The sequence below is a fragment of the Tupaia chinensis genome, unplaced genomic scaffold (genome assembly GCF_000334495.1).
Source record: "Tupaia chinensis unplaced genomic scaffold, TupChi_1.0 Scaffold000399_1, whole genome shotgun sequence".
NCBI classification, from domain to species: domain Eukaryota; kingdom Metazoa; phylum Chordata; class Mammalia; order Scandentia; family Tupaiidae; genus Tupaia; species Tupaia belangeri.
Window position 1 is genome coordinate 865,104 of NW_006159901.1, and position 15,120 is coordinate 880,223.

General features: G+C 37.6%; 1 protein-coding gene across 5 annotated transcripts in view; it reads right to left on the bottom strand.

Annotated features, from left to right (window-relative positions):
* Positions 1 to 15,120, bottom strand: part of JMJD1C (jumonji domain containing 1C) — a 275,334-nt gene that overhangs the window by 3,460 nt on the left and 256,754 nt on the right. For all 5 annotated transcript variants that reach the window (XM_027774078.1, XM_027774079.1, XM_027774076.1 and 2 more), the window contains 6 exons: positions 12,628 to 12,796; positions 12,069 to 12,159; positions 10,838 to 10,968; positions 10,292 to 10,414; positions 5,116 to 5,255; positions 3,449 to 3,625 (listed from right to left, as the gene is read on the bottom strand). In XM_027774078.1, coding sequence (XP_027629879.1) covers positions 3,449 to 3,625; positions 5,116 to 5,255; positions 10,292 to 10,414; positions 10,838 to 10,968; positions 12,069 to 12,159; positions 12,628 to 12,796 — 831 coding nt within the window. The remainder of the gene's footprint in view (positions 1 to 3,448; positions 3,626 to 5,115; positions 5,256 to 10,291; positions 10,415 to 10,837; positions 10,969 to 12,068; positions 12,160 to 12,627; positions 12,797 to 15,120) is intronic.

Below are 15,120 nucleotides of genomic sequence, written 5' to 3' on the forward strand. Positions count from 1 at the left end.
AAAAAAAAAAAAGCAAAATATACAAGACATAAGAAATGGAAAATTGTTTGTTGATAACGTGTATGTTGATGTGCTTGATTTAGCCAACAGATAGTGTAGGATGGAAAATTCATTTTGTATACTGTAATGATGTATAGCGTATTACTGTTAAAAAAAAGAAAAATTAATTTAAAAAATGGTCAATTTTATGATACACAAATTATACTTCCATTTTTAAAAAGCATAACTCCATTATCAAGGTTAAAAAACTGATTTTGTATTAAGCCATATGTGTGAATAAAGATCTAAAAGGAAATCTATCTATTACCAAAGATTATTACAACTTTCAAAAAGATTTGGAGTACTACTCCTGTAAACAGGTTGCTCTTTTGAGGGTACTGACATTGAATACAAATTAAGAATTTTCTAGTAAGAGGCTCTAGAAAGTAGAAAAACAATTCATGTAGGGTGAATCTCAATTAAACATGAATCTTACATGATCCAACACCCATGGGAAAATGTAAATAAAATCATTTAAAATAAATACATTTTCTAGGAATTTATCATAAAAAGGTACATTTATTATTATGTTTATATTATGAATGCTATTTAAGAATTTAAGAATGATAATCTAACCCTGACATCCTAAACTTGGCAATTATTATCATTTAAAGAATATCTGTGCAGGGACCAGCAGTTAGCGTAATGGCAATGTCACTGGACTCCCATGAAGTCAACCGTGGTTCACGTCCCAGACCCAGTGGCTTAAAACTCACACCAAGCGCATGTGCGTGCGTGCCCAGGATCCCAAGAAGAGAATGGAGGAGAAGGGATTGTGGCATAGCCATCTTCCCTGGGGGGTGATTTCTCACTTTCTGTCTCTCTGTCTGTCTGGTGAGTGCATGCGCCCTACAGCAAAAACCTTTAAAAAAAAAAATCTGTGCATATTAATATGTGTCATAAATGCTAATACGCAGTGACTGCCTATGGAATAGTTACATAAAATACAATAAGTTTTCCTTAGAAAATAAATGCATGTCAGGCACACCTCAATTACTGAGCAGTCGAAAAGATGGAAGTTCTAAAATCTCAGGTTTTCATTGCATACTTTGTTATTACAAGTGCTAAATTAGGCTGTGGTGGCTCTGTGGGGACATGTGCTGAGCAAACACCACATGCTCTTTTGGGGTTTGGCAGAACCTTGTAACTTGTCTTTCCCTGACCTTGGCTGCAGACAGAGCAAGGGTAGAAATTACTAGGGGCGTTCCAACAGACACACCTAACAGCTAGTTCTCTGCATTAGAAAGGAAGATGAGATTTACTCTAGATGGGATTACCACCAGGGGATACACCTTGCCCCGGGTATGACTAATCTCTTATAGATTTGTTAATGGCTTCTTATTGTCTGTAACCTGGCAACCAATCCATGAAGTATCATGAAACACACATGTGTAATGTTTTCTTGTACTATAAATAAAGACGTCCAGTTTGTCTGGGCGGCACAGGTTGCTTGGGCTACCTAGGCTCAGGCTGCCTGTGTCCACTTCTACTCTATCTTTTTGTCTCATCTTTTCTGTTTCTTCCATAATAGCGCTAAGCCTGGGGGCGGACGCCGACAGTGGCTCCATTCTACTTACAGGAATTCACTGTTGTGCATTTAATGCCATACTACATACCACCATTTATTTTATTTTTAAAGTGAGATTTTTGATATAGAGTGCAATGGAAAGGAAGAATCACAATCCTCAGGGGGATGGCCACACCTCAATCCCTTCTCCTGCATTCTCCTCTTGGGAATGTAGGCATGCATGCATAAGCACCTGGCATGAGTTTCAAGCCTTCAGGTTCCAGGACTCAATCCATGGTTGGCCACGGGGGAGTCCAGCACCTTAACTACTATACCACCTGCTGTCCCAGCCCCCTCATATATTTTATGCTATTTCCTGGGTACCACTTATCAAGCCACAAAAATTAGGTATTTATTGCAGTTTTTAAGTTTTGTGGATTGATAGCTATATAAATTACATAACGCCTTTCATCAGATAGGCTATTACTATTTCAGTTTGCCAAAGAAAGACAGGAAGTCCACCTAAAGCCTGATAAGAAGACTTGATACTCCCTCCCTCTTCACTTCCTGGGGCCCATGCCTCATTACCAAGAATAAGTATGCAAGGGGTCTTTAAAAAGTTCATGGAAGGACCAGCAGTTGGCTTAGCGGTTATGTCCCTGGACTCCCATGTAGTTGACTGTGGTTCAAGTCCCAACATGGTGTCTTGAATCTCATGCCAGGCATGAGTGCGTGTGTGCCCAAAATCCCAACAGGATACTGGACAAGGGACTGTGGCGTGCCATCCCCCCTGAGCAGTGATTTCATGCTTTCTGTCTCTCCATCTCTCCAGCGAGTGCATGCGCCCTATAGCAAAAAGCTATCTTTAAGAAAAAAAAAAGTTCATGAAAAAAAATTGTCATAAAAAAAGTTATATGCAGATTTCAAAACATTTTTTAGACCAAAGTAAACTCACATTTTAATTCCATTTTCCCACAAACTTTTTGAGGTATCCTCATAACTAAGTCCTCTAAAATTAAGGTCTTAAAAATTAAACTTCATGGGACCAGCAGTTAGCATAATGGCTATGTCACTGGACTCCCATGTAGTCGACTACGGTTCGAGTCCCAGATCCGCCAAGCTTAAACTCACGCCGGGCGCGTGTGCATGCGTGCCCATGATCCCGAGAGGAGAATGGAGAAGGGATCGCTTTCTGTCTCTGTCTGGCAAATGCACGCACCCTACAGCAAAAGAATATATATATATATATATATATAAAATTAAACTTCATGGGACAGAAGGTAGCATTGAGGTTATTGCATCCCACATGACCAACTTTGTAGTTCAGTCCTAAACCCAGCAGCATGAAAATAATGCTGGGGGATGCTAGCAGGTGGTGTGGTGGTCAAGGTCCTGGCCTCCTACATGGCTGACCACGGTTCGAGCAATGGACCTAGTGGTTTGCATTCTCACTTTCTTTCTCTCTCTGTCTCTGATCAAGTTAAATGATAATAATAACAAATAAAATAAAATAAATGATTATTTAAAAAAAAATAAGAAAAAGAAAACCAGGCTGGCACATGTACATGCAGGGCCAAAATCCCAAGAAAAGGACCTGTAGCGTAGCAATCCCTCCTACAGGGATGATTTCTCATTTTCTCTCCCTCTCTTTGAGTGAGTGCATTTGCCCTATATTAAAAAAGACTACCTACTAAATCAGACATGACATACAAATGGAAATCTGGTCCACGTAAAAACAATTTAAGCTCTCAAAGTAATTATATTAAATCTCAAGTGATGTAATATACCACTTTAGTGATTTCTTAGCAAAGGCAGACTGGTATAGTCATTATGTCACTTCTGTCTTCTTTCCTTTATACTCAAAATAACTTTTTCTTCAAAACTAGTGCCTTCAAAATATACCTGATGAAGTGCTCCTGCTGGCAAAACAATGGCATCACCAAGGAACTGAATAAGAGTACAGGTTCTGACACCATATTCTTCAAGCAGTCTTTGGCGAAGCTTTTTGTTCACATACCAACTTTGGTCACGTATTGGGTCATGTTCTGGTAGAACTTCAAGGCCTTGTTCTTTTGAAATCTGAAATACAGATTTAAAATGGTTATGGAAAATGGTAAATTCTGGTCAGTTAAATTTTAATTTTATTAACAATGCCATTTGTTCTCAGAACCTTATGAAATAACGACTATATTTAAAGAAAATAACATTCTATTGGGACCAGCAGTTAGTGTAATGGTTATGTCGCTGGACTCCCACGTAGTCAGCCATGGTTCGAGTCCAAGACCCGGCAGCTTAAACGCACGCGGAGTGCGTGTGCATGTGTGCCCAAGATCCTGAGAGGAGAATGGAGGAGAAGGGATTGTGGCATGGCCATCACCCCTGGGGAGTGACTTCTCACTTTCTGTCTTGCTCTCTCTGTCTGGCGAGCGCATGTGCCCTATAGCAAAAACAAACAAACAAACAAAAAAACAACAACAAAAAACACCTCTCCAAGAAAAAACAAAGAAAATAACATTCTTCAACAGTCTGAAAAGACAAAGGACATGAACACAATATAGCACACTGAAATGCTGTTATCATATTCAATAACTCCTTCCCCTATGAAGTTTTCCATTCGTCTGGTTTCCTTCCTTAAAATTGTTTCAAGAATATAGCATATAGGTGAGAAAAAGATTTGATTTTTTCCCAGAAAGCTTAAGTATTCATATATATGGATTTAATAAACATACCTTGAAACTTTTTAAAAGGTAGGTATAAAGATGAATGTATTTATATGGCTAACCCCCTACACCTACAAAAATCCATATAAAGGAACCCTTATACTCATCAAAGAAATAATCTCCTATAAAGACATAAATTAGTATATTCTATATTCAAATACTGGTAGGTGTTCTGAAACAAAGATAGTACAGGGCTATAGCTCCTTCACTACTGATCAGTCAGAAATTACAACCTTTTAGAAAGAAGATTAAGTGTAAAATGATAAACAGCAATAATGATCTCCTAAAAGTAATTACCATAACTGAAAAACTTATAAAATATTTGGGCAAAGAGTATAAATTTCTTTTAAAGTATGTGACAACTAAATCAAAGGTATAGATAATCCAGTGTTTCAGTCTATTCAAATAAGTATCACAGAGCAACCTGGTTAAGATAGAGTAACTACATAGGTCAACAGCCAAAAATATCAATCTGATTCAATGAAAATGAAGATTCTACCTTCTTTAGAGATTTCCAGGAAACCATTTATTTTTATACTACAACTCTTCCAAGTAATTAATTTCACTGCTCAAATAACATCTGGTTCAACAAAATTATCATGTATTTTAAGGGTAGGGGGAATAGCAGCAAGTGGGAACTGTCAATTAGAACTCGCAACATAGAACAATCATTCGAAGAAACAAGAAAAAGAAGCTTTTGACTTTCAACAAAAATTTCCATGTTTCTCTTCAACTGAAAATTATTAATGATCATGTATTAATTAATAAATGTTAAGTGAAGATGCACTAATGAATTAATGAGTTCTTATCCAAAGTGAAGAAATAAATTGTGTGCAACCTAAATGATACCTTTTGAAGAAATTCCCTTATCTTGTCAACATCTTTCCCAGCATAAATATGCCACAGAGCACCAGGTATTTCACTTGAGTCCTTCAATCTCTTCCTTAAAATGTCATCTAAATCCTCTTCCTCAAATTTCTTGAGTATTCCTAAAACACAAGAAAATATTTTCAAATTGGTCAGTAAGGACTGTCAGAAAGCCAAGTCTCCTAAAACTGATCTAACAGAGCAGCAGAATGCCTAACTATATAGGGTACTCTGAAACAGGAGTCAAACCTCCTTACGTAACTCAAAATTTCTGGGACTACAGGGCGAGGAAACAAGAATATGTCCCCTTTGTAACTGAGGGGCAAAGCAACAAAGATTTTCCCAGAATGTTTTCTACAAAGGAGGAGATAGAAAATTAAAGACCTCTTCTCAAACGTAACCAAGTCTTCACTCTGTCCCAAGAGGGTAGCTCTAACAATGACTTGTACTCATACCATTTTCTGATAAATTAATTGACTATTATTAATTAGTTGGGTCCTACTGACTACTTCAGAAGACAAGGCTCATAATATCTGAATAAAAAGGTTTAGCGAAGTGAAAGGATTTACTCATTGCCATCACTATTGAATAGGACGACAAAACGCATTTTGATTATTTCCTACGAAAATCTCATATTTATCCTGTAATAAAATGCAAGTGGCTTCAAAAACAAAGCAGAAGAGTTCAGGAAACATGTTAGCTTTCTAGAATGCTGACAATCTAAAAAAGGCTACAAAATATTTAGGAAGTTTAAAACCAAAAATATTAACTGGGATTATCTGTTAAGTCAGAAACTGTACGACAGTCTTTTTCAAATGCCTGATTTCATTTTAGTGAAGATTTTAAAGAAATTCCATTTTCAGAGGGAAAAAAAAATTGCTTGCTCTAAAAGCTATATCGGGGGACCAGCAGTTAGCATAATGACTATGCTGCTGGACTCCCATGTAGATGACCGCGATTCGAGTCCTGGATCCAGTGGCTTAAACTCACACCAGGCACGTGTGCGTGCGTGTCCAAGATCCTGAGAGGAGAATGGAGGAGAAGGGAATGCGGCATGGCCATCTCCCCGAGGGGTGATTTCTTCACTTTCTGTCTGTCTTTCTGGTGAGCGCACGTGCCCTATAGCAAAAACCTCTCCAAAAGAAAAAAAAAAAAAAGCTACATGGGATATTTCCTCATTTGCAACAGTAAAATATTCTTTATGTTTAAAATTGGCTGGAAGATATTTTTTTTTTTGGGGGGGGGGGGTTGTGCTCTAGGGTGCGTGCGCGGCTGGAAGATATTTTTTTTTTTGGGGGGGGAGGTTTATGCTATAGGGCGCGTGCGCTCGCCAGACAGAGAGAGAAAGACAAAAAGCGAGAAATCACCCCCCAGTGGGGATGGGCACACCGCAATCCCTTCTCCTCCATTCTCCTCTCAGGATCTTGGGCACGCATGCACACGCGTCCGGCATGAGTTTATTAAGCCACCAGGTCCGGGACTTGAACCGTGGTCGACTGCGTGGGAGTCCAGCGACATAGCCATTACACTAACTGTTGGTCCCACTGCAAGAGATTCTTAATTCAAACATTAACTATGTGTTTATTATTTGCCAGATACAGTTCTGAGTTGTTCAGGAATGGCAGGGAGAGTCAGTCAAGACCTCATGGAATTAAAGAGCATGTTAATAAATCTTGGCAAGTAAAAATATTGTATTTAAACCCAGTCACTTGAGTTTAAAAGGACAAAGTGAGAATGGTTCACCTACCAAATGTCATCTCTAACAGTTTTTCACCATCCATGGTAAAACAAGAAAACTGAGGACAATGTCAAAAGTTCAGCATAAAAATTATTATATAAATTTTTTTTTGCTATAAGACACATTCATGTGCCAGACAGAGTGAAAGTGAGAAATCACCTCCCAGGGAGATGGCCACACTATAATCCCTTCTCCTCCATTCTCTTCTCAGGATTTTGGGTGTGCATGCACACTTGTGTCCGGCGTGATTTTTTTTTTTTGGAGAGATTTTTTGAACTGTGTAGCTAGCGAAGTGGGGTCCAGTGCCTTAACCTCCATACCACCTGCTGACTCACCTTTAATTTTATGATATCCACCTTATGTGGACAGTTTAAAGTAGGGGTAGATGATTGTAAGAGAATGATTGGTTTGAGTATAGTAAGTTAATTATGTACATGACTGAACAGGCATGTAGAAAGGTAGATGAAGGGCCAGTGGATGGTGCAGTGGTGAGGGCAAATGAATCCCACATGACTCACTGTGCAGTGTGAGAAACATGCTACATGCCTAAACACATATACCCAATATCCAGAAAGGAGGAATGAAGAAAGGCTTGCAGCATGACCATCCTCACTGGAGTGCTCTCTCTCTCTCCCTGGTGAACACAGAGGCCCTCTAGCAAAAACAAAGCAACAAATGAATCTTCTATATTGTAACTTAAGTGCTACAGAGGACAACTGCATATTTCTGAGGACTTAAAAGTATGCCTAAGTGACTCTCAAATCCTTGGGATGGTTATGAGGTAGTTATCTATTATACTGGGTTGTTGGAAACATCCTGATATATTTTTCTATGACTTTATATATAAAAATGCACCACGACTTTTCAAACAAAACAACAGTTAATAGCATCAGTTAAGAGAGGAGCTGGAATAACGTAAAAATGTGCCTATAGTTTTGAGGATATTTCGGTTGTACATTATGAAACTTAAATATACACATACAGTGATTACTATCATGAATTCCCATGTTCTTAGTACCAAACCACTAAGTTGTAAAACCAGTATGGGCTCCGGATACAGAAAATGGTTATCTAAGTGGTGGCTAAAAGTCATGACCAGGATTTCCCAGAGAGTACAGGTAAAGAATGGGTAGGGAAAAATGACTATAATTCTAGAAAACTCTAACCCCTTAAGGTGTCAGAAACAGTGGAGTGATGTCACAGAACCAAACGTTGATATATGAGGAAGACGTGACAATTAACAGTGCCATCTATTACAGAGATGAGCAAGTAATAAATGTTCCAGAAATAACACTGATTTATTGAAATTAGTGTCAGAGCAGTAGAAAAATTCTAGGCAGTTACAGAAACTTGATTACAATGAGTTAAAATATCAAATACATACATACATACACACAAACACATACATACATACATAAAAGGGGGTTGGCAGGTGGCATGGTGGTTAAGGGTGCTGGACTTCCACCTGGCCAACTGGGATTCAAATCCCAGACCAGGCAGCTTGCTTTCTCACTTTCCCTCTCTTTCTTGCTCTGTCCCTCTAAACAAATAAATAAAGTTAAATTAAAAACAAAAAAAAACAAAAAAAAGGTGCCAGAGACAACAAAGAATCTGTCAAAAGGTTAGGAGCAGTAGGATGATGGAAAGGTCTGCAGGTTTACTTTTGAAAGACAAGAAACAGTCTATAGTTGGTTCCTATTTTAAAGTCATAAGCGGAAAGAGAAAGGATAAAGACCTATGATCATCTATCTATGTCTCTAAGAAGGAAATAATTCATGGAATAAAATTTTAGAAAGAGATCCAGAGGACACAAACTAAAACCTATGTAATAGAGAGGTAACTTTTTTTTTTTTTTAAGGAAAGATTTTTGCTATAGGGCACATGCACTCACCAGACAGAGACAGAAAGAGCAAAAACACCCCCAGGAAGGTGGCCATGCAACAATCCCTTCTCCCCCATTCTCCTCTTGGGGATTTTGGGCATGCATGCACATGCAGCCAGTGTGAGTTTTAAGCCACTGGGTCCAGAATTTAAACCATGGTCAACTATGTGGGAGTCTAGTGACATAAACATTATGCCATCTGCTGATCCCCAGAATCAACTTTTTAAAAAACAATTATTTATTTAATTTATCATTATTACTACTTTTTTTTTTTTTTTAAATAAATTTGCTATAGGGCATACAGGTTCACCAGAGAAAGAGTAAGACAGACAGAAAAAGCAAGCTGCCAGATCCAGGACTTGAACCTGACAGCCATGTGGGAGTACAGTTGCCTGCTTAACTACCATGCCACCTGCTGGTTCTGAGCAGTAACTTATATTGGACAAAAGGCTCTTTCCTTCTCTGATAATGGATAGAAAAAATATTGCTTGTAGCACAAACCATGTCTTAAGCATCCTTACAGCCATAGAAACTAGCTTCTATTATTTAATTCATATTTGTAAGTGAGTTTAAGAGTACATTTTTAACAAACAAAATAAAGTTGCCAGGAGCTGGTGTGATGGTTAAGATGCTGGATTCTCACATGGGCAAACATAGTTCGAGTCTCAGACCTGCCAGCTTAAAAAAAAAAAAAAAAAAAAGAAGGAACAAAAATTCTTACATGTAAATTTCACATTATATGAAAAAGAGGTAACAAAATTAATCAGTCTTTGGGCCAGCCACTGGTGTGGTGGTTAATGGCCAGAACCCACAGAGCTGACTACATGTTTAAGTACCAGACCTGCAGCTTAAAAAACAAATTGAATGTGTAAGTGCATGCAAGCATCCAAATTTTCAAGAGGAGAATGGAGAAGGGACTATAGCATGTACATTCCCTTTGAGGAGTGCTTTCTCTCTTTCACTCTCTCTGTCAAGCTCATGCATTCTTATGGCAAATTAAAAGAAAAGAGAAAATTAGCCAATCTTCAAGTAATAAAAATGGGATTATCTCTATATCTATTCTAACTCTTTAGGAATTGTAGCTATTAACAAAGAGGCTGACATTCTGGATGATATAAGGAACCTTTAGAAATTTAATTTCCAAAAAGGAAATTAAAATATAAGCTTAATCTGCTGAAAAGATTGAAATCCATGCATATTTTTATTTTTTTTTTTTTGCCATAAGGTACGTGTGCTAAACAAAGAGAGGGAAATTACCCTGTAGGAGGGGTGGCTACACTGCAATTCCTTCCCCTCCATCCTCTTCCTGGGATTTTGGCATGCACCTACAAGTCAGGCATGATTTTCAAGCTGCTGGATCTGAGACTCAAGCCACAGTCAGCTATGTGGAAGTAGAGTGCCTTAACTTACATCCCACCTGTTGATTCTCATAATTTTCTTGTAATAAACATTTTCCAGAAACTTTATTTAAAGATTCCCTCATGCTAGTATATGTGTGGTCAATTATTATTACAAAACTATTCTTCAAGTTTCTTTACCTGCTTTTGAGAGAATGCCATTTCCTTTCGCGATGCCAACATAGACTAGAATATTTACAACATCAGAAACTTCAATATGGAGATTTGTTGTTCCTATATCATGATCTTTGGCAGCAGCTACACCTGTGTACAAAACAAAACTTTTACATGACAAAATACTTTATGTATGTATATAATAATGTACCAGACATCCCCCATTAGTTCAATGAAGATAATGGAAAAATGGATGAGAACGGATTGCACTATGACCATGTCCCATTAGGGGATGCTTTCTCCCTTTCTGTCTTTTTGGCAAGTACACATTCCCACTGGAAACTAAAAAAGAAAGCTCAAACTAATAAAAATGTAAATATATTATAAAAAATTAGCATGTATTTAGATAATAGTTATTAATTCCTAGCACCCAGCATGATATAAAAACAAATTTTAAGAATTATTGAAAAATCATATTAAGTAGAAAAAAATCGTGAGAAAATTTATCTTTAGATACAAGTTTGTTAAAACACCCATAATTCTAATTTGGAACCAATGTGAATAAATACCTACCATAGGCACTGCACAACCTGGGTCCTAGATCGGGACGTACAAAAAATCCTGGCAAATGAGAAGCCAAATTGAATTTTCCTTCTGGATTACAATATTCTGGCAATGGCAGACTTTTTAAAAGATCTTCATACCTAGAGAAAAACAACATTGCATTCTATTAAACAAAAATTCACATTTTAAAATCCATTCAAATATATAATTTTCAAGTTGTTTAAAACATAAGACCACCTTTATTAAGACAGGTTAACATTTTCCTTAACTTCATTCAAACTTTAATGTTATTACCCACTGGTGAGCAAAAAATAGAAATGAAACTGGTTATAACAGTATTCTACTTCTCTAACAACTACAAATCAAAAGCGCTAAGAGAATAGAGGCCCTTGGGACCAGCGGATGGGATAATGGTTTTGTCATTGGACTCTCACATACTTGACCCGTTTGAGCCACAAACCTGGTGGCTTAAAACTCACACTGGATAAATGTGTGCGCACACCCAAAATCCCGAGAGGAGAATGGAAAACAAGGGATGGAGCGTGGCCGTCCACCCCCAGGGAGTGCTTTCTCACTTTCTGTCTGTCTCTCTGGTGAGTATGCATGCCCTATAGCAAAAATTTCTCTCTCTAAAAAAATGAAGTAAATAAAATAAAATAAAGGAGGCTTCACTGGGCCCTGGCATTCTTGAACATGAGCATTCTCTACAGCACTAAGAACTCTCCCTTGCTGAGCACCCAGTGTGTTTCAAGCCACCGGGTCCAGGACTCAAACTGCAATCAACCATAAGAGAGGTCCAGTACTTTAACCACTCCCCCGCCTGCTGGCCCTAGTTTTTAGTTATTTATTTTATTACAAAAGAAAAAGCATGGGTCAGCTAGTGGCATAGTGGTTAAGGAGGCAGGATCCCAAATCACCAACAGTTTTATTTTTGGACTAGTGGCATGAAAAACATTCTAGCTCATGTGCATGTGGGCTCAAAACTCTGAGAGGAAAAGGGACTGTGTGGTGTGTCTATTCCCTATAGGGAGTGCTTTTTCACTTTCTCAATCTCTTTTCTGGTCTCTCTTGTGGTCTCTCTAAGTGCTCATGACTCTAGTAATTTAAAAACAACAAGACCTAAAACAAAACAAAAATAAAGCCTAGAAGTCACATTTGTAGTTGCTTACTTAAACTCAAGGAATAATCTGTTCAATTTAAAAACCAGAAGTCAAAATAAAAAGTTTCAAAAGATATATACCTTGCTGGCATCATATTTTTGAAATCTTCTCCTGAAGGGCAATCTTTCAACTTTAGAACAACTGTTTCTCCACTTTTAGTTCTTTGCCGTTCTATAAAAAAATGCAGTTAATTACTAAAAAGGTAATTTCCTTTTTAATTTTATGACTGTTCAGAGAGAAAAAACAAAAGAATCTACTGTACTACCCATATATACATGTCTCAAAAGGAAAAGGTAACATTTGAAACATTTCTTTACAATGGTTGCTTCCATTATAATCTTATATTTTTATTTTATGAAGTTATCTTACATAAATTTTATTATTTTAATCTTTACAAGTTTATAGGTTGTCCCAAATTCATCATATATAAGGGATAAATGACTCAAGGCCAAAGGAAATTATAATGTTAGAGCTAGGATTAGGGCCCAACATTTTGTTTCCAATTACTTGTTTGGTCTTTTTGTGATTACACTACAATTAAATACATAAGTTCAAACACCAAAGATCTGTTAGGCTGTATTTTACAACTTATTTTGGAAGGACATAATTAAGAAAACAGCAAACAAAAAAATAACATACTTGAAACTTCTTCAAAACCATCCCAGAATTCTTTAACATTGGCATTTGAAATAATGCTGTCCTTGCAGTTCAACAAATCAGCTTGGTGGTCACCAAAATCAAGACTGATGGATTCTGCTTTCCATAAGCTAATGTTCATTTTCTTATGCATACCAGAAACCACTGCAGGCTTATAAACAAACAAACAAATAAAAGTTAGAAGGTATATGGAAACTTCTGAATTGGAGGGAAGGGGGAGTCTTCAAAAAGTTCATGTAAAATGTAGATTATGAAAAAAAAATGCAGATGGATTTAAAAACTTTTCATAAAAATAAACTTTAATTCTATCATTCCACAAACTTTTTTTTTTTTTTTGAGAGGTTTTCACTATAGGGCGTGTGAGCTCGCCAGCCAGACAGAGACATAGAGACAGAAAGCGAGAAATCACCCCCCAGGGGGGATGGTCACGCCGCAATCCCTTCTCCTCCATCCTCCTCTCGGGATCTTGGGCACACACGCACACGCTCCCGGCTTGAGTTTTTAGCCTCAGGGTCTGGGACGCGAACCGCGGTCGACTACGTGGGAGGTCCAGCGACATAGCCATTACGCTAACTGCTGGTTCCCTCACCAGCATTTCTTAAAGCAAATTTAAATGTGCAATTTTCAGAAAATAATTCTGAATGACTACACTAAAAATTTTGTATCTTGATAGGAGAAATGCTTTTTGGCTAATGTATATCCAGATTAATTTTAAAAGCTAGAATGTGAATGATATATGTATTATATATGTAATATTTATAGTAAGGTTTTAAAGTAAAAACACATACAGACCACCTTAAGATTAAAATATAATTTATGTACATTTGAGTTTGTATCACTTAAAATACAATTTTTGGAGGCTGGCCCCGTGGCATACTATTAAGGAAACTGGATCCCACATGATCAACCATGGTTCCTGCCCAAGACCCAGTGGCTTGAAAAACATGTTGTGAAGTCTCGGGGTACATGTCTACCTAAAATCCTGACAGGACATTAGGGTGGAGGAGAAAGAACTGCAGTGACCATGTCCCCATGAGAGATACTTGCTCTCTCCCTTCTCTCGGACGAACACATATGCTCTCTGGCCATACACACACACAGAGAATCACGATGTTTTAAAATTTTAAGAGACATGATAAAAAAAAGGAAATAAGGGGCCAGTGGCAGGGAGCATGGCAGTTGGGGCCCTAGACTCCCACATGTGATCCAAGTCCAGGACTTGGCTGCTTGCTTATTCACTTTTACTCTTTCTCTCTGGTGAGTGTGCATGCCCTGAAGCAAATTTTAAAAATAATAATAAAATAAATAATTTTTTAAAAAAATTATAGACAATAAACAACTAGGGATAACATTTTATTTCAATACTTATTCCCTAATAATGAATTTCTACTTTGCAGTCACATGAATTAAAAAATGAGACAATAAACATCTAGGCATAACATTTCATTTCAATGATTTATTCCCTAACAATGAATATCTACTTCGTAGTCAAATGAATTCAAATTTTTCCAAGCTTTCCAACTCAGAAACCAACACTGAAGATTCATAGCTTCTGAAACTCCAATAAATGATACAAACATGATCTAAGGTCATCTGATGTATTACTCAGTTTATTTTTTTAAACTTAAGCTTTTTTTTTTTTTTTTTTTTTTGGTTTTTGCCATAGGGCATGTGTGCTCACAGGAGAAAGAGAGGGTAGGGCATGTGTGCTCACCAGAGACAGAGAGAGGGAAAGTGGGAAATCACCCAGCAGGCAGGATGGCCACTCTGCAATCCCTTCTCCTCCATTCTCTTCTCTAAATTTTGGGCACATATGCACACAAGTCGAGTGATTTTTCAAGCTGCTGGGTCTGGAATTTAAACCACAGTCAGCCATTTGGGAATCCAGTGTCTTAATCACCGCCAGTCCCTGTTCATTTTTAATGACTTTATAGATTCATTCATTTATTGTGATTCTGCCAGAGGAAACCTATACTCCCTCGAAAAAAGAGATGAAGGTCCTCCCCCACGGGAAACTGTGATGCTACAATCTCTTCTCTGCTCCTTTTAGGATTCTGGGACAAAAGCACACACACACTGGGTATTTTTCAAGCTGACAGGTCTGGAACTTAAACCATGCCGTCAGCCATGTGGGATTGAGCCACCTTAACCATATTAGAGGACAACTAAACTGGCCTCTTAATACTGTTATTTGAAATTTTGTAACATTCTAGAATATTGAAAACATAATTGTATTTTCTAAAAAACAGAGTCTCTAAAATATGGTATTTATTAAGAACTCTGAAATATTGTAAAACAATTAAAATTTGGGCCAAGGTAGAGTAGTGGTTAAGGCGCTGGACTCCCACATTGTTGATCATAGTTTTAATCCTGGATCTGGTGGCCTGAAAACTGCACTGGGCCCATGTGTGTACATGCCCAAAATCCCAGGAAGAGAAAGGACTGAGGTGTGTGGCCATCCACTTGGGGAGTAAC